General features: G+C 41.3%; 1 protein-coding gene and 1 long non-coding RNA gene across 2 annotated transcripts in view; one reads left to right on the forward strand and one right to left on the reverse strand.

The window, feature by feature from the left end:
* Window positions 1-21,752, reverse strand: part of LOC135513734 (uncharacterized) — a 30,740-nt gene extending 8,988 nt beyond the window's left edge. Inside the window, exons 1-2 of the mRNA XM_064936626.1 lie at window positions 21,625-21,752; window positions 3,399-3,684 (exon numbers count right to left, since the gene is read on the reverse strand). Of these exons, the coding sequence (XP_064792698.1) occupies window positions 3,399-3,672 (274 nt within the window). The 5' untranslated portion in view covers window positions 3,673-3,684; window positions 21,625-21,752. The remainder of the gene's footprint in view (window positions 1-3,398; window positions 3,685-21,624) is intronic.
* LOC135513733 (uncharacterized) lies at window positions 10,934-12,877 on the forward strand. The gene is made up of 2 exons (XR_010451573.1): window positions 10,934-11,642; window positions 11,735-12,877. It is a non-coding gene; the product is annotated as an uncharacterized LOC135513733 (long non-coding RNA).
* Window positions 21,753-23,342: the final 1,590 nt, after the last annotated feature.

Genomic DNA, 23,342 nt, shown 5'->3' on the forward strand with positions numbered 1-23,342 from the left:
CATGATTTAACCATGGAAATAAGTCCCAGACTGTATTGTGTGTTATCCTCCATGATTTAACCATGTAAATAAGTCCCAGACTGTATTGTGTGTTATCCTCCATGATTTAACCATGGAAATAATTCCCAGACTGTATTGTGTGTTATCCTCCATGATTTAACCATGGAAATAAGTCCCAGACTTTATTGTGTGTTATCCTCCATGATTTAACCATGGAAATAAGTCCCAGACTGTATTGTGTGTTATCCTCCATGATTTAACAATGTAAATAAGTCCCAGACTGTATTGTGTGTTATCCTCCATGATTTAACAATGGAAATAAGTCCCAGACTGTATTGTGTGTTATCCTCCATGATTTAACCATGGAAATAAGTCCCAGACTGTATTGTGTGTTATCCTCCATGATTTAACCATGGAAATAAGTCCCAGACTGTATTGTGTGTTATCCTCCATGATTTAACAATGGAAATAAGTCCCAGACTGTATTGTGTGTTATCCTCCATGATTTAACCATGGAAATAAGTCCCAGACTGTATTGTGTGTTATCCTCCATGATTTAACCATGGAAATAAGTCCCAGACTGTATTGTGTGTTATCCTCCATGATTTAACAATGGAAATAAGTCCCAGACTTTATTGTGTGTTATCCTCCATGATTTAACCATGGAAATAAGTCCCAGACTGTATTGTGTGTTATCCTCCATGATTTAACAATGGAAATAAGTCCCAGACTTTATTGTGTGTTATCCTCCATGATTTAACAATGGAAATAAGTCCCAGACTGTATTGTGTGTTATCCTCCATGATTTAACAATGGAAATAAGTCCCAGACTTTATTGTGTGTTATCCTCCATGATTTAACAATGGAAATAAGTCCCAGACTTTATTGTGTGTTATCCTCCATGATTTAACAATGTAAATAAGTCCCAGACTGTATTGTGTGTTATCCTCCATGATTTAACAATGGAAATAAGTCCCAGACTGTATTGTGTGTTATCCTCCATGATTTAACCATGGAAATAAGTCCCAGACTGTATTGTGTGTTATCCTCCATGATTTAACCATGGAAATAAGTCCCAGACTGTATTGTGTGTTATCCTCCATGATTTAACCATGTAAATAAGTCCCAGACTGTATTGTGTGTTATCCTCCATGATTTAACCATGGAAATAAGTCCCAGACTGTATTGTGTGTTATCCTCCATGATTTAACCATGGAAATAAGTCCCAGACTTTATTGTGTGTTATCCTCCATGATTTAACCATGGAAATAAGTCCCAGACTGTATTGTGTGTTATCCTCCATGATTTAACCATGGAAATAAGTCCCAGACTGTATTGTGTGTTATCCTCCATGATTTAACAATGGACATAAGTCCCAGACTGTATTGTGTGTTATCCTCCATGATTTAACAATGGACATAAGTCCCAGACTGTATTGTGTGTTATCCTCCATGATTTAACCATGGAAATAAGTCCCAGACTGTATTGTGTGTTATCCTCCATGATTTAACCATGGAAATACGTCCCAGACTGTATTGTGTGTTATCCTCCATGATTTAACAATGGCAATAAGTCCCAGACTGTATTGTGTGTTATCCTCCATGATTTAACAATGGAAATAAGTCCCAGACTGTATTGTGTGTTATCCTCCATGATTTAACAATGGAAATAAGTCCCAGACTGTACTGTGTGTTATCCTCCATGATTTAACAATGGAAATAAGTCCCAGACTGTACTGTGTGTTATCCTCCATGATTTAACAATGTAAATAAGTCCCAGACTGTATTGTGTGTTATCCTCCATGATTTAACAATGGAAATAATTCCCAGACTTTGTATGCACTGTATGTTCAACGATTAGCGACATTACACTTAACTGAACAAAAGGCAACAATTTCAACCATTTTACTGAGTTACAGTTCATATGAGGAAATCAGTCAATTGAAATAAATTAATTAGGCCCTAATCTATGGATTTCACATGACTGGGCAGGGGTGCAGCCATGGGTGGGGCCTGGGTGGGCATAGACCCACCCACTGGGGAGCCAGGCCCCACCCACTTGGGTCAATCAGAACTAGTTAAAGAAGAAGCTGTTTGGGTGTCTGGTCTCAGACGTTCCCGCAGGTGAACAAGTGGATGTGGAGGTCCTGGGCTGCCGTGGTTACACGTGGTCTGAGGTTGTGAGGCCGGTTGAACGCACTGCCAAATTGTCTAAAATGGTGTCAGTGGAGGCTTATGGAAGAAAAATTAACATTAAATGATTTTAGAGTTGCCTTTTATTGTCCCCCAGCGGAAGGTGCACCTGTGTAACGATCATGCTGTTTAATCAGCTTCTTGATATACCACACCTGTCAGGTGGATGGATTATCTTGGTAAAGGACAAATACTCACTAACAATGATGTAAACAAATTTGTCAACAACATTTGAGAGAAATAAGCTTTTTGTGCGTATGGAACATTTCTGGGATCTTTTATTTCGGCTCTTAAAACATGGGAACAACACTGTACATGTTGTGTTTATATTTTTGTTCATTATAGTTCTAAATATCAGGTTTCTCCTCAAAGTGATGATGGTAATTATTTACAATATGTTCACTTGACTGGTATTCTCCTGTGGTCTGGTCCAAAATTATTGGCACAGGTTAAAGAAGGAGTTTTATGCCTTGAGATGATTGAGACATGGATTGTGTATGTGTGTCATTCAGAGGGTGAATGAGCAAGACAAAATATTTAAGTGCCTTTGAACAGGGTATGGTAGTAGGTGCCAGGTGCACCGGTTTGTGTCAAAAACTACAACGCTGCTGGGTTTTTCACGCTCAACAGTTTCCCCGTGTGTATCAACATTGGTCCACCACCCAAAGAACATCCAGCCAACTTGACACAACTTTGGAAAGCATTGGAGTCAACATAGGACTGAATCCCTGTGGAACGCCTTCGACACCTTGTAGAGTCCAAGCCTCGACTAATTGAGGCTGTTCTCAATATATATATTTATTAAGAAAATGGTTAATTGACCACAAAATCTGTATTTTGAAATTGTCATCTCAGTCTCCGGACTTGAACCTCATTGAAAACATGTGGTTTGAACTGAAGAGGGGCACGTCCTTAAACGCAGATGAAGAACATCACTGATCTGGAAATATTATCTATGGAGGAAAGGTCTAAGATCTCTCCCAATGTGTTCTCCAATCTCAATAAAACATTTTAGAAGTGTTGTTATTCTCGTAAGGTGAAGTATTGAAAGGTATTGAACAGGGCGCCAATAATTTAATAACCTGTACATGCACACGTTAAAGAGGTTGCATGTTTCTGTCTATGATCCAGTCCCAGTATAATGTGGCAGTCATGTTCAGCTGTCATTTTCATCATAGGTGTCTATGACCTGTAATTCTGTATTACCTCTTTTGAGAATGTTTGCCTTTGTCTTCAACTCCTGAGCAAGTGTATTCTGGTTCATGTTCTTCAGGATATTACTTGTGACGCCCAGAGCTCCATTCTCTTTGTATTTGTTCACCATCAGCTCCACGGTATTCTCCCTGCTTGTGTCCCGATCCAACTCGCTTTTTTTGATGGGCTCATAGCCACGCCTCTGGTGCCTAATCAGGAGCCACTGAAATCTCTTCATCTCGTCACTCGTCACCTCATCCAGAATGTTGACCAACACCTGCTCCATTGTTGATGATCACTGCCATGGACAAAAGAATCAGAAACCTATGTCATCAACTCCCTTTTCATCTGTAGTATAATAATGATCACTGCAGTACTAACAGCCTGAGTAAGGGCTTGGTTGAAAGTGTGAAACTTTATCATGTACCATTGACACCATGTGAATTTGGGAGGTAGGTACAGTAGTCCAATGACTGTCAATGCATCTGTCTGTAATAGGGGGAACTCAGGTCTAGAAAGCACAACAGAAGGTAGGCTACAATAAATCAGGTTTAATACAATACGAGTTGTAACAAGGGAACTACAAGCCTCATGGGAACATTTAGCTGAAATGTGTGCCCTCTACTGGCGGGAAATCAACAACACACTGAGGTGCGGAAGGCTGCCCAAATTAGGCAGCAGGGGTACTCTGACGCGTTGCTCTATTGTGCTCCGGACACCGCATCTAAGCGATGGTTTTTGATGAAAGCAGTGCAATGAGGAATACAAATTAAATCAACGCAATTAGTCCGACCGAGAAGTTGTGAAGACGGCCATGTTGGCGTGGTACTAGGGTAAGCCTATGCTTCAGGAACAGCCCGGTATTACAACATCAACTTTTTCCTCCAAGTTAGCAGGCTGTTAATTACAGGTCACGAAATACGCGTTAGACTAGATATTTGTTTTTATACCGTTATTTAAAGCTAGAATCCTAGGAAGGTGTATCATTTTGTTATCTGCATCTTACGGGACCGTGGTTGTTGTGGATGGCTGTTGACAAACGTATATGGGTGGCTGTTGACAAACGTATATGGGTGGCTGTTGACAAACGTATATGGGTGGCCGTTGACAAACGTATATGGGTGGTTGTTGACAAACGTATATGTGTGTTTTTTAACCCAATAATGGGTGAATTGAAGAAGTTTATTAAGCTGCCTATCTATCGTTGTTATTGCGACCAGTGGACAGCCAGTGAAAAATGTGCTCTTGACAACAGCTGTGTAACAGGGTTGGTTATGTTTCCACTTGCCTCTAAAGAAATGTGTATTTAATGTTCAAGCATTCTTATTGGTTAGTTCAACTCTGATGACAATAAGGTGTGTTGTGATTGGCCCCGCTGGCAGATAGGGGGAGATCGCGAACGTCAGGTCTCACCAGTATGAAAATGTGATGCAAGGGGTAGGTCACCTTCTGAATACTGTTTTCTATTTTACAATGTGTACACGTTTGCTGTACGTTACTGATTTAAACATGTGTGGGTATATGGTACCTGTTAGGGATTGAGGGGCTTTCTGGGATGTGCTTTGGCATATGATTGCTGTAAATAAGTGTGTTAGCTAGCATACACCGATGTAATGGTCACATAAGCCACTGCTAACACAGATTTTACCATTGACAGCCATCAATACCGTTAAGCCCTGCACAACTAATGTGCTGTTTCCCATTTAACAATACCGTTCAGCCCTGCACAACTAACGTGCTGTTTCCCATTTAACAATACCGTTCAGCCCTGCACAACTAACGTGCTGTTTCCCATTTAACAATACCGTTAAGCCCTGCACAACTAACGTGCTGTTTCCCATTTAACAATACCGTTAAGCCCTGCACAACTAACGTGCTGTTTCCCATTTAACAATACCGTTAAGCCCTGCACAACTAACGTGCTGTTTCCCATTTAACAATACCGTTAAGCCCTGCACAACTAACGTGCTGTTTCCCATTTAACAATACCGTTCAGCCCTGTACAACTAACGTGCTGTTTCCTATTTAACAATACCGTTCAGCCCTGCACAACTAACGTGCTGTATCCTATTTAACAATACCGTTAAGCCCTGCACAACTAACGTGCTGTTTCCCATTTAACAATACCGTTCAGCCCTGTACAACTAACGTGCTGTATCCTATTTAACAATACCGTTCAGCCCTGTACAACTAACGTGCTGTTTCCTATTTAACAATACCGTTCAGCCCTGCACAACTAACGTGCTGTATCCTATTTAACAATACCGTTAAGCCCTGCACAACTAACGTGCTGTTTCCTATTTAACAATACCGTTAAGCCCTGCACAACTAACGTGCTGTATCCTATTTAACAATACCGTTAAGCCCTGCACAACTAACGTGCTGTTTCCCATTTAACAATACCGTTAAGCCCTGCACAACTAACGTGCTGTTTCCTATTTAACAATACCGTTAAGCCCTGTACAACTAACGTGCTGTTTCCCATTTAACAATACCGTTAAGCCCTGTACAACTAACGTGCTGTTTCCCATTTAACAATACCGTTAAGCCCTGCACAACTAACGTGCTGTTACCTATTTAACAATACCGTTAAGCCCTGCACAACTAACGTGCTGTTTCCCATTTAACAATACCGTTAAGCCCTGCACAACTAACGTGCTGTTTCCAATTTAACAACACCGTTAAGCCCTGCACAACTAACGTGCTGTTTCCCATTTAACAATACCGTTAAGCCCTGCACAACTAACGTGCTGTTTCCCATTTAACAACAGCAGAAATAAATGCTCAACTGGGTCCACTGGCCGAAAGGATTTATTTTGAGAAAACACAAGGCATGGAGAGTACATATACACCTGTTACAGCTGCAGAGTGTGGATCCTTTGGAATAATAATAATAATAATAAACGTTTGACTTCTACTCTTCTAAACTCCTCCCTGGTGTGTGTGAACAAGTTTGGACCGCAATCTTTTACATATGTATATATAATATTTAATGTAATTCGTGCTTATATATATATATATATATATATATATATATATATATATATTACTTACTTACTTACTTTTTATCCATCGTCCTCACTGACACATGTTGAAACTTGCACACTTTTGATAGACTTAAAAGGGGATTCTGTAGTTTCTGCATTCAATGGCTTATTATATGTATATTTAAACCCATTGATTCTTGAAGAATATAAATGTTTCGTGAGCTTAGTTCAACTGTCGTAGTCCATCAGAACGCAATATTTAAGCTTGCTTTACTCCAATGTTTGTAAACGTTGCACATGCAAACAACCATTGTATAGCCTCAAAACATGGCTAAAACTACACTTTTGATATCGTGGATGGTCAGTCCTTGCATCCATAGTTCTGTCTATGAATTTTAGTGTTTACATTTCTCCAGCCACATCCCTCATTTTCTTACCAAAACAGAGGTGGGTTTGGTTATTGTTTTGATGAAGGTGTCTTGCTTTTAACAGATTAGAACTTGGAGAGAGGCCAAGGAGCCTGCTGTGCATCAGCAAAAAATGCAATGGGGCAGATGTACAGAGCCGTGAAAATGTATTGACCCCTTTCTCATTATCTCTACTTTTGCATATTTTTGATACTGCACGTTATCAGATCTTCAACCAAAACCTAATATTAGATAAAGGGAACCTGAGTGAACAAATAAAACAATTACATACTTACATACTCATATTTCATAAAGAAAGTTATTCAACACCCACTTCCCCAATTCCCCTTGGTTTAAACACATTAAGGCACTAACATCACACATAAAACAAAAGATTAAACAGTACATCATACAAAATGTATAATACCACCATACAACAATATAATAATGTATGTACCGTAATTGCTGGACTATTAAGCGCACCTGAATATAAACCACACCCACTGAATTATTAAAACATATGTATTTTGTACATAAATAAGCCACACATGTCTATAAGCTGCAGGTGCCTACCGGTACATTGAAACAAATGAACTTTACACAGCCTTTAAACGAAACACGGCTTGTAACAAAAATTAAAACAGTAGCCTACCAAGAAAGTCATTGGTCACCATCTTCCTCCTCCTGTGCACTGAAACCACTGAAGTCATCTCATTCGGTGTCGGAGTTGAATAGCCTCAGAATTGCTTCATCCGATGTTGGATCGTTTTCATTGTCGCTCTCGTCACTTTCATCCTCGTCACTTTCATCCTCGTCACTTTCATCCGGAGGAAAATACCCCGCTGAGCTCATGCTGCCCCTTCAACACGCAGCAGTCCAGCCTTTCGAAACCCGTTGTTGATAGTGGATTTTAGTGGATTTTTTTACAATGCTCCACGCTATCAGGACCCACTGGCAGACTTGACCATAAGATGCTATTCGCCTGCAGCCCGTTTTAGTGAAGGATTTCTCCGCACTTGTCATCCAAGCCTCCCACTGAACAAGGAGCGCCACCTTAAATGCACGATTTACACTGATGTCGAGTGGCTGCAAATACTTTGGACCATCTGCTTTTTTTCTCCCTCTGAAAGCTTTTGTTGTCCTTTTGCACTGAGTCAGTTCCTCACGCTGCTGTTTCCAACGTCTTATCATCGACTCATTAAGGCCAAGCTCCGGTGCAGCAGCTCTATTTCCTTTTCCAACAGCCAGATCGATCGCCTTCAACTTGAATGCTGCATCATATGCATTTCTCCATGTCTTTGCCATGATGAGGGTGACAAAATTACTACCGTAATCAGAATGATGGGAAGTTTGAGCGCGCTCGATTGACGTCACATTATGTGACGGTGCTCAGTTTTTTGGCAGCATGAATCTTGTGAAAGCGGGAAAAATCCATAAATTAGCCGCGTCATTGTATAAACCGCGAGGTTCAAAGTGTGGGAATAAAGTAGTGGCTTATAGTCCGGAAATTACGGTAATGTGTCTGTACCTGTGTGTGTGTGTGTGTGTGTGTCTTCACAGTCCCGCTGTTCCATAAAGTATTTTTTTTAATCTGTTTTTAATTTTAATTTTACTGCTGCATCAGTTACCTGATGTGGAATAGAGTTCCATGGAGTCATGGCTCTATGTAGTACTGTGCGTCTCCCGTAGACTGTTCTGGATTTAGCTATAATGGCAAACCTGGAATAATAATGACTTGACATCCTCTCCTAATTGGACCAGAACTCCGTGGTGGTAATTTCTTTATTATCAAATGAGGAGAGACAAACTTATCACACAAGTCAGAGTTATACTTAAAACTAAAATCTTTATTCACTTATTAATAAGGAAAACAGGTAAATACCACACACACAAGTGAATGATGTGAGTGCTCTGCAACAACGAGGCTGGTCAACTCAACACTCTTGACTGTTGGGTTGAGAGCCCCGACACAAAGAATACCAAGATATTTTCTATGGCATAGATGAACCCCATTAGTCTACATGATAAATAACAGATGTGTGGAATTGGTCACAAGGTGAGACTTGAAATATGAGAAAAGAGTATTCCCCCAGCCAGATAGCATTTGCTATGAAATAAATTGACAATTCACAGAAGACAGTATCTGCTGTGAAGACTGTAACCACTAGCTAGCCTAGTGGTAAGTGCGTTGGGCCAGTAACTGAAAGGTTGTTGGCTCAAATCCCGAGCTGCTCCTGAACAAGGCAGTTAACCCGCTGTTCCCCGGTAGGCCATCATTGTAAATAAGAATTTGTTCTTAACTGACTTGCCTAGTTAAATATTTTATTTATTTTTAAAACGGGTTGGCCTCCAAAATGAGGTTCCTCTCAACTTGAGCCATCTCTCCCTGGTTCATTCCAGTCAGATCGGAGCAACTTCCCTCACATGAAATGAATGTGGCCTGTTAGGTGATAAACCTAAGATATCGTCAATTTGCTTTCAGCTTTAACACACACACACACGAGAGTTCTAAGAACCCTATTCTATTGACATAGAACAACCATTTGATGCAATAACCGTATTATAACGTAATTTTGTAATTTCGCCACCATAACTCTTACTTTTGTACATACAATGTATGTAAAATTAATATGTGGACACCCCCTTCAAATGAGTGGATTTGGCTAATTCAGCCACATCCGTTCCTGACAGGTGTATAAAATTGAGCACACAGCCATTTAATCTCCATAGACAAACATTGGCACGAGAATGGCCTTACTGAAGAGCTCAGTGACTTTCAATGTGGCACCGTTGTAAGATATCCCTCTGGTGTGGGGGCTGGGCTTTGGCAAAGTGGATGGGGTTATATCCTTCCTGTTTGGCCCTGTCCGGGGTGTCCTCGGATGGAGTCACGGTGTCTCTTGACCCCCTCCTGTCTCAGCCTCCAGTATTTATGCTGCAGTAGTTTATGTGTCGGGGGCTAGGGTCAGTTTGTTATATCTGGAGTACTTCTCCTGTCCTATCCGGTGGCCTGTGTGAATTTAAGTATGCTCTCTCTAATTCTCTCATTCTCTCTTTTTTTCTCTCTCTCGGAGGACATGAGCCCTAGGACCATGCCTCAGGACTACCTGACATGATGACTCCTTGCTGTCCCCAGTCCACCTGGCCGTGCTGCTGCTCCAGTTTCAACTGTTCTGCTTGTGATTATTATTATTTGACCATGCTGGTCATATTTGAACATCTTGGCCATGTTCTGTTACAATCTCCACCCGGCACAGCCAGAAGAGGACTGGCCACCCCACATAGCCTGGTTCCTCTCTAGGTTTCTTCCTAGGTTTTGGCCTTTCTAGGGAGTTTTTCCTAGCCACCGTGCTTCTACACCTGCATTGCTTGCTGTTTGGGGTTTTAGGCTGGGTTTCTGTACAGCACTTTGCGATATGAGCTGATGTACGAAGGGCTATATAAATACATTTGATTTGATACCACCTTTCCAACAAGTCAGTTCATCAAATTTCTGCCCTGCTAGAGCTGCCCCCAACTGTAAGTTCTGTTATTGTGAAGTGGAAACGTCTGGGAGCAACAACGGCTCAGCCGCGAAGTGGTAGGCCACAGAAGCTCACAGAACAGGTCATCTGAGTGCTGAAGAGCGTTGCGCGTAAAAAATCATATGTCCTCGGTTGCAAATCTTTGTCTAAAAATGATGCCGAAAAATAGAATCCTGACTAGAACCCAAAAAATGTGATCATATTACTCCAGTGCTAGCCTCCCTACACTGACTTCCTGTTAAGGCTAGGACTGATTTCAAGGTTTTACTGCTAACCTACAAAGCATTACAGGGCTTACTCCTTCCTATCTCTCTGATTAGGTCCTGCTGTACATACCTACACGTACGCTACGGTCACATGACGCAGGCCTCCTTACTGTCCCTAGAATTTCTAAGCAAACAGCTGGAGGCAGGGCTTTCTCCTATAGAGCTCCATTTTTATGGAATGGTCTACCCAACCATGTGAGAGAAGCAGACTCGGTCTCGACCTTTAAGTCTTTACTGAAGACACATCTCTTCAGGGCCAACCAGGCAGGATATAACCCCAATCACTTTGCTAAAGCACCACACCCACACCACTAGAGAGATATCAACAGACCACCAACTTACTATGCTGATACAAGGCGGAGTATATAGCCCACCAATATCTCCACCACCGCATCGGAAAGGCTCTGGAGCAACGAACTGCTTTGCTGTCTCTGCCCGGCTCCCCTCTCTCCACTGGGATTCTCTGCCTCTGACGGGAGGCTGAGCCACTGGCTTCCTGGTGCTCTTCCATGCCGTCCCTAGGAGGGGTGCGTCACTTGAGTGGGTTGAGTCACAGACGTGATCTTCCTGTTCGGCTTTGCTCCCCCTTGGGCTTGTGCGGTGGAGGAGATATTGGTGGGCTATATACTCCGCCTTGTATCAGCATAGTAAGTTGGTGGTCTGTTTATCTCTCTAGTGGTGTGGGTGTGGTGCTTTAGCAAAGTGATTGGGGTTATATCCTGCCTGGTTGGCCCTGTCCGGGGGTATCGTCAGATGGGGCCACAGTGTCCCCCGAACCACCCCTGTCTCAGTCTGCAGTATCTATTCTGCAATAGTATATGTGCCGGGGGTTAGGGTCAGTCTGTTATATCTGGTGTAATTCTCCTGTCTTATCTGGTGTCCTGTGTCCTGAATTTAAATATGCTCCCTCTAATTCTCTCTCTCTCTCTCCCTCTCTCCCTCCACTCTCGGAGGACCTGAGCCCTAGGGTCATGCCTCAGGACTACCTGGCCTGATAACTCCTGGCTGTCCCCAGTCCACCTGGTCATGCTGCTGCTCCAGTTTCAACTGTTCTGCCTGCGGCTATGGAACTGTGAGAGCAAAATGACAAGATTATATTATAATTTTTATGCATCGAATAGCTTTGATGAGTACTTCCTCATCTGTGTCTGTGTGAACTGACAGGAGCCTAAAAACCTACAGCTGGCCGAGATAGCCTGGAGAAGTAGATCGTAATCCTTCATTGTCTCAAAATCATCCTGGCATCTGGGAAACTAAGCCGAGGTGGTGTTAAAACCACACCAGAGGTAGATAACCAGGAGATGAACCCGAAGTTGCATGGGAGGGGTGGAACCAGCCACGAATAAGCATTTTTAGTGTCAGTTATATAAGGAATCTGTTATGGTTAACCTTCGGCAACACAAATTAGATTGTGCGGTTGACAGCTTCATAGTTGCAATAATTAAATCGATATTAAACAAAGATGATTGTTTGAAGAAATTACAATGTCTCTCTCACTTGATTAGAATATTCCACCACAGAACCCTGACCTGACGTGCTACCTTGTCCCGGACATGCTGTTTTTGACTCTCTCTCTCAACGGTCTCGACCTCTGAATGATTGGCTATGAAAAGCCAACTGACATTTACTCCTGAGGTACTGACCTGTTGGACCCTCTACAACCACTGTGATTATTATTTGACCCTGCTTGTCATCTATGAACATTTGAACATCTTGAAGAAAAATCTGGCCTTAAATGTTCATGTACTCTTATAATCTCCACCCGGCACAGCCAGAAGAGTACTGGCCACCCCTCAGAGCCTGATTCATCTCTAGGATTCTTCCTAGCTTCCTGCCTTTCTAGGGAGTTTTTCCTAGCCACCGTGCATCCACATCTGCATTGCTTGCTGTTTGGAGTTTTAGGCTGAGTTTCTGTTTAGCACTTTTGTGACATCTGCTGATGTAAAAAGACATGTATAAATACATTTCATTGATTGGTTGATTAAGATATTGCTGAGGAATTGCACTTACAAACTATCTTATGAACTTCTTTTTTTTTTCTTGAGAAGCTTCTTCATTTTTTTTTGCTTAAAGAAGTGTTTTGTGAATCTGGGCCAAGGTCTTGTCTTGGTGTCAGATACATTTCTACTCGGTGTCGACTAGGTCTCGGACCAGCGGAGTAAAAAACAAAACTCTATATTATCAGCTTCCATTAAACAGACAGTTAACCCACTGTTCCTAGGCCGTCATTGAAAATAAGAATTTGTTCTTTAACCGACTTGCCTGGTTAAATAAAGGTTCAATGAAATAAATAAATTAAAAAAGTCAGCGTATACAACTGCTTCGACAAGCCAAATATATACACTCATTTGTTGAAACATAAATATCTTAACACCCTTATCTATTATGGACATGTTTGCACAATGGCAAACCTATAGGCCTCATATAGGCCTCCAACCCTATAGGCCTCCAGTATGTGACAGGTTGGTGACTCTGTAAAGGACAGCAAACCTATAGGCCTCATATAGGCCTCCAAACCTATAGGCCTCCAGTATGTGACAGGTTGGTGACTCTGTAATGGACAGCAAACCTATAGGCCTCCAGTATGTGACAGGTTGGTGACTCTGTAAAGGACAGCAACCGTCATACCAGCCAGCGCACTCGTGTAGGAGAAAGTAAATATTAGTTGAATTACTATACTGTTTAATTAGACTTATTATGCTGTTTAACTTACAGAATTGTTATACGTTAGCATTTTGCTGATACAGGCTTGTGTTGTGTGGGTATGACTGCAGTAAGTTACATCCTGTTTTCACAATCTACAGGAACTTAGATGTGTGGAAATATGTAGGAAGGAACTGACAACGGTGGCCAAGTCAGCTATATTAATCTGCACAGACAAGCTACATGTAGGAGAGTGCACTTTTTTAGTAAAATAACACAGAGGGACACCTTATTTTCAGTGGGCTTTGCGTACACTCACTTCTTAATCCCTACTGATGCGTAGTAAAGTAGTGAAGTGGAGGTATAGGACGTATCCCGAGTGGGGCAGCGGTCTAAGGCTCTGCATCTCAGTGCTGGAGGCATCACTACAGACACCCTGTGAAACATGTGATTTTGAGTGAAAATCAGAAGAATCTATAGAGAAACAGGATTTTTCCCACAGGGAGGCTTTCCTTCGCTGGGCGGGCCGTTTGGGAACTTTTTGACAAAATCTCCAGGCACCACTACTCCCCTGCATAGGGCCGATGGAGAGACAGCAGTCACACACAGCACGATCTTAAATCACCACCACTCCACTGCATAGGGCCGATGGAGAGACAGCAGTCACACAGCATGATGTTAAATCACCACACCACTGCATAGGGCCGATGGAGAGACAGCAGTCACACAGCACGATGTTAAACCACCACACCACTGCATAGGGCCGATGGAGAGACAGCAGTCACACAGCATGATGTTAAATCACCACACCACTGCATAGGGCCGATGGAGAGACAGCAGTCACACAGCACGATGTTAAATCACCACACCACTGCATAGGGCCGATGGAGAGACAGCAGTCACACAGCACGATGTTAAATCACCACACCACTGCATAGGGCTGATGGAGAGACAGCAGTCACACAGCACGATGTTAAAGGATAAGCAGTCCATAAACTCGGACATAATAAGCCAGTAGGTCCCAATCATAAAAATACAAAAATACATCATGCATTTCACAATCAAAATGCACAAGTATTACTTCCCATTTCACGTTTAGCACACAAAGTAATCGATTACCTAAAGTTTAAAGTGGAACTGACAGCGTGTTAACTACTTTGCAGATATGAACCAAACAGACTATCATTATATCAGTCAAAAATATAAAATTCCCAGTTTATTCTACAAAACCAACTTCAGAAGAGGTTTTAGAAATAGGTTCTATATTTGACTCAGCGTTCCATGACGTACACTAAGGCATTGTTGGCAGAATTGATGGATGCAGTTCAATGCATGATTAATATAATTCACCAATACATTTCTTGGTAGTCCAAAACATATTGCTACCAGGTTGTAGATCCCAGCTGGCCTGGTACATTGTTTACTGTCTCCATTCAGGATGCACTGTATCAGTTTCAATAACTCAATATTTTGGACAAAAACTAAGAAATGTAAATAAGGCTGGGAATATCAATACAATCATACTAGGAAGGGAAATGATCACAAGTCAGTCATAACGTGGCTAATTGGCTAGCGTATCTATTTAGGTAGCAAGCTAAAAACACTGAGGCTGACGTTCGCTAGATAGCTAACTAACTACTAGGAGGATGTCATGCCATTGGATGAGTGGGTGAGTTACTGACTTTTTCCCTCATATCGTTTTTAGGGGGCTATACACAGAGAAGCAGGTGTCATTTGGTTAGCTAACAAGAACTTGTACGACTGTTATCCAGTAGCATATCTCTTAGCAAATTATTTCTGGCTATCTACTCCGATTTCAGAGTACTCTTGTCTGAGTGTGCCAGAGTGCAGAATAACTGATGCATTTACGAAGGCGCCACACCTCACTGAAAAAGACCGGTGTCAGTAAATGTAGGCAAAAAAAGTAATAGTTAGTCAAGAATGCTCTAGATAACTGTAATTGGGTGAGTGACTGGTTGCCGGGAAGTCAGGCGCAGGAGAGCAGAGATGGGTGATAACAGGAGAACTTTAATATACACCCTGGCCCAAAGGCACAGCAGCACAAAGCACAACCACGGTAACATGAACCGGATTAAACAAAACAAACAAACCTAGGTTTGAAACAAACCTAGAGCAAGACGGCCTGTAGCGTAACACACTACACAAAGAACAATTCCACACACAGACATGGGGGAAACAGAGGGTAATATACATTTAGTCTGATGAGGGAATGTGAACCAAGTGTGCTGGAAAACAAGACAAAACAAATGGAAAATGAAAGGTGGAGTGACGATGGCTAGAAGACCAGTGACTTCGCCCGCCGAACGCCGCCCAAACAAGGAGAGGGACCGACTTCGGCGGAAGTCGTGACAATAACATGTAAACAGCCTAGCTAACCAGCTCTGCTACGGCATGTAAAATGTTCAGAGTGTTGTTCTCTCATTTATGTCTATAAGTAGCTAGCTAGCAAGCTAGCCAACTTTAGCCAGTTAGCTTTGGTGCTTGGTTGGGACAAGCATGCATTGGCAGGTTAGCTGCAGAAGGACGAGGAGGCTACAATTCTCCATCGTTTATCAGTGCAATTTTGACGTCCAACTAAAGAAGATTGAGAGGGTTTATCTAATGTTACTTTGTTAGATTTTATTTCATCTTGCTCCGGCTAGTGTTAGTTGTTGATCTTGTTGTTGTTGATGCACATAACTGAGAGAGTCTACCTTTTCATGGTTGTTTGATCAATAGGACTGTAAAGTTCTCAAATGTAAGAGGACTCCTGTGGTGTTTCCATAGTTGCAGAAATTAATGTCGCTTTTAGCGAATGGAATGCGTTCTAATGATCTAAATTCTCCCTGTTGCAACTGCGTGTAAACATACAGTCCAGTTCAAATTGAATGATGTCATCCCCATGTTGTAAATGGCTTGTTTCTTTGTATAAAGGTCTACTGTAGCTCTGATTGGCTATAGCGCACCGGTCTGTGTGGACTCCGGTCCTGGACGAGACAGATGGTTTTATTAGGTTTTATTTACTGCAGTGTTTATTAAATGTCCAAACACCACAGCCACAATCCCACTCTATATTGCTATAGAATTTTCACAAATGCCTTAATATAAGTTATTCCCAAACATTCTAAGAATTTATGAAAACGTGAAAATGGCTATCTAAGTGGTTGCTTTTAATAAGATTTCATGTTGCTAAAATGCTGTCAGTTCCACTTTAAATGCAACAATGTTTCACACACAACTTATTTTCAAAGAGATGTCTAACAACAGGATGTGACGCTGCAATAACAAACATAGTTCCATTCACTAGATTAAGATAATTTGAAACTTAACTTATTGTTGAAAGTTATTCTTGGAACGGGAGAAGCTAATAAATTAACAACAACATCCTCTTTGATAAGACCTGCTGCAACTGCTGCAAACTAGCCTGCAACAAAAGCTAGCTAGCTAGACCGTGGGAAAACCACTGCTCGCTATTGCGCAGCGACCTGTTGGCCTTCAAGAAGGCAGAGGTTTCCATACGTTTTTGTAAAAACGGTCCCACCCATTAAGTCAAAATGTGATTGGTTGATTCCACTGTCACTCCAAAATTTTGCCATAATACAGTTGAATGGCAGATGCATTTTGTCTAGCTTCTGATGGCCTAGCAAATGGCTGACTTAGCTAGCTATATCTATCTCCCCAGAGACCAGCAAAGAAACATCCCGATTGCATCTTTTTTTTCTCTTCAGTGTTTGCCCTTTATTTCCCAACCAAAACTGAAAAGATTAAATCACAACAAAATTGAAAATAATAATATAAATATATAATAATAATAATTTGTATAAATCCTTAGCCCTTCTCTGAAGGCGTAGAAGGCCCATTGTTCCCCACTGTGTTTGGGTTAGTAATAATTTGTAGTGGCTCTATTTTCCCCCAGAATGCATTTTTTTCACTATTTTGAATGTCTAAAGAATCCATATGTTGTTCTGAAATACGAACACAGAAATACTGGACATTTTGAACTCTTATGGTGGTGATTTTACAAAATTACAATCATGGTCTAGTCTTGGTCTTGACTCGGTCTCAGAGCCCTTGTCCCCTCCTGGTCTCGGTCTTGACTCAGACTCGATTATCTCCGGTCTTGGTCTTGAATTGGTCTCACTTTAGGTGGTCTCCAACACCCTACTGTTAGTTAGCAAGGGTTTGAAGTAGATGCATCGGTCTTATTTTTATACGTTCCTCACTTGATTTCATCAACTATATTGATGAACCCTGAAGGACGGGGACAAAGTGCATGACAAGTTGGCCCAGAGGAAGCCAGCTGTTCTCAACCCCTACATTGCCCCATTCTTCCAAGAGCTCACTGAGTTTGAATGAAGAACTCTAGCGAGGTAAGTATATACACTCACACATAAACACAAAACACCGGCTTGATATGTCCCTTGTCCCCTGTCTTTTTACCCACAGAGTAACAGCCCTGGTCTCTGTGTCTCTATTCTTTCATTTGCATGTCCTAATTAAGGATGAGAAGTGCTGACCTCTCTCTCCTGGATGATCTCCTGCCCAAACTGCCACGTTATTTGTTTCACTGCCTCTGAACCCCTTTTCCCCAATTAGACTGGCCCCGGATCATAGATCTAGGATTGTACACACTCTCTCTGTATCTCTCCCCCACACAACACACACACAGAAGCACACAATTTAGATTTTAGTGTTGTAATGATGCTCTTATTTGGTTACATACAGTACCAGTCAAAAGTTTGGACACACCTACTCTTTCAAGGGTTTTTCTTTATCTTTACTATTTTCTACATTGTAGAATAATAGTGAAGACATCAAAACTATGAAATAACACATATGGAATCATGTAGTAACCAATAAAGTGTTAAACAAATCAAAAATATTCTAAATAAATCACCAACAGTGTCACCAAAAAAGCACCACCACATGATCACACCTCCTCCATGCTTCACGATGGGAACCACATATAAGGAGATAATCTGTTCACCTATTCTGTGTCTCACAAAGAAACAGTGGTTGGAACCACAAATCTCAAATTTGGACTCATCAACCTAAAGGTCAGATTGCCACCGGTCTAATGTCCATTGCTCATGTTTCTTGGCCCAAGCAAGTCTCTTCTTATTGGTGTCCTTTAGTAGTCGTTTATTTACAGCAATTCGACCATGAAGGCCTGATTCACGCAATTTCCTCTGAACAGTTGATGTTGAGATGTGTCTGTTATTTGAACTCTGTGAAGCATTTATTTGGGCTGCAATTTCTGAGGTGCAGTTAACTCTAATGAACTTATCCTCTGCACCAGAGTTAACTCAGAGTACAGTAAATGGGGCGGCAGGGTAGCCTAGTGGTTAGAGCGTTGGACTTGTAACCGGAAGGTTGCAAGTTCAAACCCCCGAGCTGACAAGGTACAAATCTGTCTTTCTGCCCCTGAACACCCACTAGGCCGTCATTGAAAATAAGAAATTGTTCTTAACTGACTTGGTAAAAAAAAAAATATGCACTGTTGCTATGGTTCCACCTCTTGGGACTTCTCCTTTCAGAGGATTACATATCTGGTTATGTCTGTAAAATATATCTATGGTCCGACATGCATACCTGTCTTAGTGGAGAACAAGTTTGTATTTTTGAACTATTGGTGTGGCTCTACAGTTTCTCTAATATGAAACCTAACTAAAATTAGTGCAAGGCAATAAGAAAACGGTGGCTAAATGCCAGAGGGGATGAGTCCCCAAATGGCTGACTTAGCTGGCCACTGTGTTCTTGGGGGCCTTCAATGCTGCAGAAATGTTTTTGTACCCCTCCCCAGATCTGTGCCTCGTCACAATCCTGTGTGGAACCTTTATGGACAATTCCTTTGACCTCATGTCTTGGTTTTTCCTCTGACATGCAGTGTCAACTGTGGGACCTTATATAGACAGGTGTGTGTCTTTCCAAATCATGTCCAATCAATTGAATTTACCACAGGTGGACTCTAATCAAGTTGAAGAAACATCTCAAGGATGATGAATGGAAACAGGATGCACCTGAGCTTTAATTTCGAGTCTCATAGCAAATGCTCTGAATAATTATGTAAATAATTATGTAAATAAGGTATTTCTGTTTTTTTATAATTTTGAATACATTTGAAAACATTTCTAAAAAACAGTTTTCGCTTTATTATTGGGTTATTGTGTGTACATTGAATAAGGCTGTAATGTAACATGTGGAAAGGTTGACCTCAGATCTCCCTACTGGAAGACCGAGGTAGGGGGAGCAGGGGAATTTCTAACTTTGTACAGTACTAATGCAATTAATAATGCAATTAGTTGTGAAATTTAGTTTGTGTTTCTTGTTTAAAGTGCAATCCTGTAATAAGCTGATTATCTTCTTTATAAGTGTGTTATTCTATTTGTGCCTTTGTGTGATATAGGACTTGTGCAATTTAGTTTTATTTCTATGTTTTTTTTGTTAGCAATATGGTAAAGTGTAATAATTAAATTCTCTCTTTTATCTGTATTTAAATACAGCAGTTTGTTTATATTTGTCTTTGTTACTACTTTTTTTATATTTGAGTGTTAAGGGGGGGGAGGGGGTCGAAGACGACGACCATACAAGCTAGAACCGCAACTGGGACATGGAAATATATAAATATAGACTAGGCTAATTGTTTTACCTGCCCGTAACCCTAAAACTAAGGACTAATTAGACTACTATGTTGTTTATCATTGTGTTGTCATGGAGGACTGATTGGGCTCGTTGCTTCGAGTTGAAAAATAAATGCTGCGCACATGGAATTGCATGCTTTGAGCACAACAGAAAAGTGTTATTTGCACGTGAAAAATGAATGCAATATGCTGCGTTTGCTGTAAGCCTATTTTTCCCGATTTTGTTGGTGACAGTTTGATATCTCGACAATTTGCAGCTCTTTAAGTCTATCAAAAGTGCTCGAGTTTGAGCATGTGTCCATTACGCCTAATGATTTTTTATATTTTTTTAATCAGCACGAATTAGATTGAGCAATAAAAGCCCCACTCGTGATCTTCTTAAATTTGACTTTTTTGACAGTATGGCGCACAATACCACAGCGGAGTTTATAAGGGAGGAACTCAAACTTTTATTCCCTAGGAGGGGGTCCGCATAACGCAGCTGCAGCAAGAGCGCATGTTTCACTCCATCCACTGGGGCGTATTCATTACGCCGATTCTGTTGCAAAACGTTTTTTAAACCGAAGCAAACGGAACGAAACGGGGAGGGACCTTCCTGAATTTGTCCAATAGAAACTCTATTTGCTCTGTTTGCTTCCGTTTGGTTAAAAAACATTGCTTGATAGGCAGCTTAATTAAACTACTTCAATTCAACCACTATTTGGTTAAAATACACATATACATTTGTGAACTGAAATCCACAACAACCACAATCCATAAAATGCACAGGTAACAGAGAGCAGCAGCGTGATTCATAGACTAGATATCAACAATAAATTCGAACGTAGGCTACACCATTGCTGTCTTCCTGGCCCCCAAGCATTTACTCAAGTTGGATCATCTTTGGATGTCATAAATCGCACGAATCTAAGACATAGCTTGTGGATTGTAGCCTACAGAAGCCTATTTCCTGTTATTCTATTACCGCCTATTCCGGTTATTTTCCCGCGTTCCACCAAACGTATTTGGTGTGTCATCATAGTGGTCTCTGATTTGTGATCGGAACAATTGTACATTTGCACCTTTTACAATGCTTATTTTAATGTCATCAACACAGAATGGTGTCGAATACTTTTTCTCTCTCACAAAAAGTCTTCCTGAATAAAACATTTATCTTAGAAGTAATCATAACGTTTTTCAAAATGAATCCTATCTGTAATCTGACAACTATATTGTTGCTGGGAACGTAATGGATACAGTTACCGTCTTTTCGTAATCAGTTACATGTAAATCCTCAACCGTGATGATCCACTGCCGCTACTACAACGTTAAATCCACAATGATTCAGTGATAATTCATCGGCTGTTCTGCGCAGTGGGTACCGCTTATAAAACATGGGAAATAGAAATGGGCCAACATAGGATAATAGTGGATAAGGTTATCCAACCAATAACAATAACCTTCGAACAAAACATTTATAAATACAAATAAATAAATACAAATAGGCCGAAATGAAACGGAAGAAGGGCACAACGAGAATATTCAAGTGTGAAAGATATATATATATATATATGCTTGCACACAATCTACAGCCTACATACGTTCATATTTTTTTTACATTTTCCTAAAGGTTAGCTGGCTATGTTCATTATAGCCCATAAAATACAAGTTAGATATTAGTCTTCATACCGTTTTTAAAGAGATTCTAAAAAGTGTTTTTACTTAGTGTATAGCCTAACGAATAGTACACCACGAAATAAGATCGAGTTAGTGCTTTAGTAGGTAACTTACCTTCAAGTAATTATAACCAGAATGCTTTAGGCTCAACAGGTGTTCTTTGCTTTGGTTTTCATCCGTAATCTATGTAATATAACCGCATTGAAAACAGCCACGCCTATCATGTCTGGGTGTAACCGATGTGAAATGGCCAGCTAGTTAGCGGGGTGCGCGCTAAAAGCGGTTCAATCGGTGACGTCACTCGCTCTGAGACCTTGAAATAGTTGTTCCCCTTTTGTGGAGAGTCGGGTAACGATGCTTAGTGGTTCAGTTGTTGATGTGTGCAGAGGGTCCCTGATTAGAGCCCAGGTTGGGGCGAGGAGAGGGACGGAAGCTATACAGTTACATGGGCACGTAATCTTCTGAAATCAAACTTTATTTATATAGTACATTTCTTGCAACAAATGCATTCGAAAGGTACTTCACAAATAAAATAATACAAGTTGAGAAAGATAAAACACAAAACATTTTTCAAAGCATCGACATGATCACAAATTCAGAGATGATCGTCTAGGGAAGTTATGAATAAAAGGGGAATCATGTTCAGCATTAAATGCTTTTTAAGCACTGTGACCTCAAGCAGCAGACGCAGAAAAGACACCTGAGCGGAGTTCAGCTGGTCTGGAGATTCCAGCCTAACAGAGACTGTTCTACGAAATATATTCCCAAATAAATGTATTCTCAGATATTGTGTTCTCTCTTACGCTGTGTGAACTGATATGTATGGTTGTTGAAGACACTCCGATGTTCAGAAGAAGGGAATTAAATGTCTATATTGCCCTCCACCGTGGCGCTCTACTCAAACAGCGGAGTGGCAAAGAGTATACCTTATTTCTCAGGATGTAATTTGCCAGTGATACTATAATATTGTTATTTAAACAAAAACAGACAGCCCCATAGTGGAATAGTTTATCTATTTACCTTGTCGGCTTGTTGTTGTGTGTTCTATGCAAGATCGCTGTTCTTCTTGAGGGCATTCAAGTGTCACAGGAGGGAAATATGTATTCTGATAAGCAATCAGTGCACAACAATTCTAATGCAATCACGGGTAAACGCTTTTTCAAAGTAGTTTTGTCAAATGTAATTTATCTTGAAATGCCTTTGTTAAAAAAAAAGGGGGATCCCAGGTTTACATTGCTACCATGTTTATTTATCTACTCCTTCACTTCAATTGAGCATGTGGCATCGTTTTACAAATGCAGAAATGTGAGTTATAGATCTGTCATTCTCATTGAAAGCCTAACGAGTGGTTGATCTGTTCTTTGTGCTCTATTTCTATGCTTCCTGTTCTTAAGTTTTGTTTTTGCTTTTTTTACTGTTGGGTTTTATTCACCATCTTCAAACAGCTGAGATCACACCTGTTTCCAGGGCCTTGCTGAAATCACACATATTCCCCATTAGGCCCAGGGAACAGCTGTGGCCTCAGAGAGGCCCAGGGAACAGGTGTGGCCTCAGCGAGGCCCAGGGAACAGGTGTGGCCTCAGAGAGGCCCAGGGAACAGGTGTGGCCTCAGCGTGGCCCAGGGAACAGGTGTGGCCTCAGCGAGGCCCAGGGAACAGGTGTTTGCCTCAGCGAGGCCCAGGGAACAGGTGTGGCATCAGCGAGGCCCAGGGAACAAGTGTGGCCTCAGCAAGGCCCAGGGAACAGGTGTGGCCTCAGCGAGGCCCAGGGAATAGGTGTGGCCTCAGCGAGGCCCAGGGAATAGGTGTGGCCTCAGCGAGGCCCAGGGAATA

The sequence above is a fragment of the Oncorhynchus masou genome, chromosome 25 (assembly GCF_036934945.1).
Source record: "Oncorhynchus masou masou isolate Uvic2021 chromosome 25, UVic_Omas_1.1, whole genome shotgun sequence".
NCBI lineage: Eukaryota > Metazoa > Chordata > Actinopteri > Salmoniformes > Salmonidae > Oncorhynchus > Oncorhynchus masou.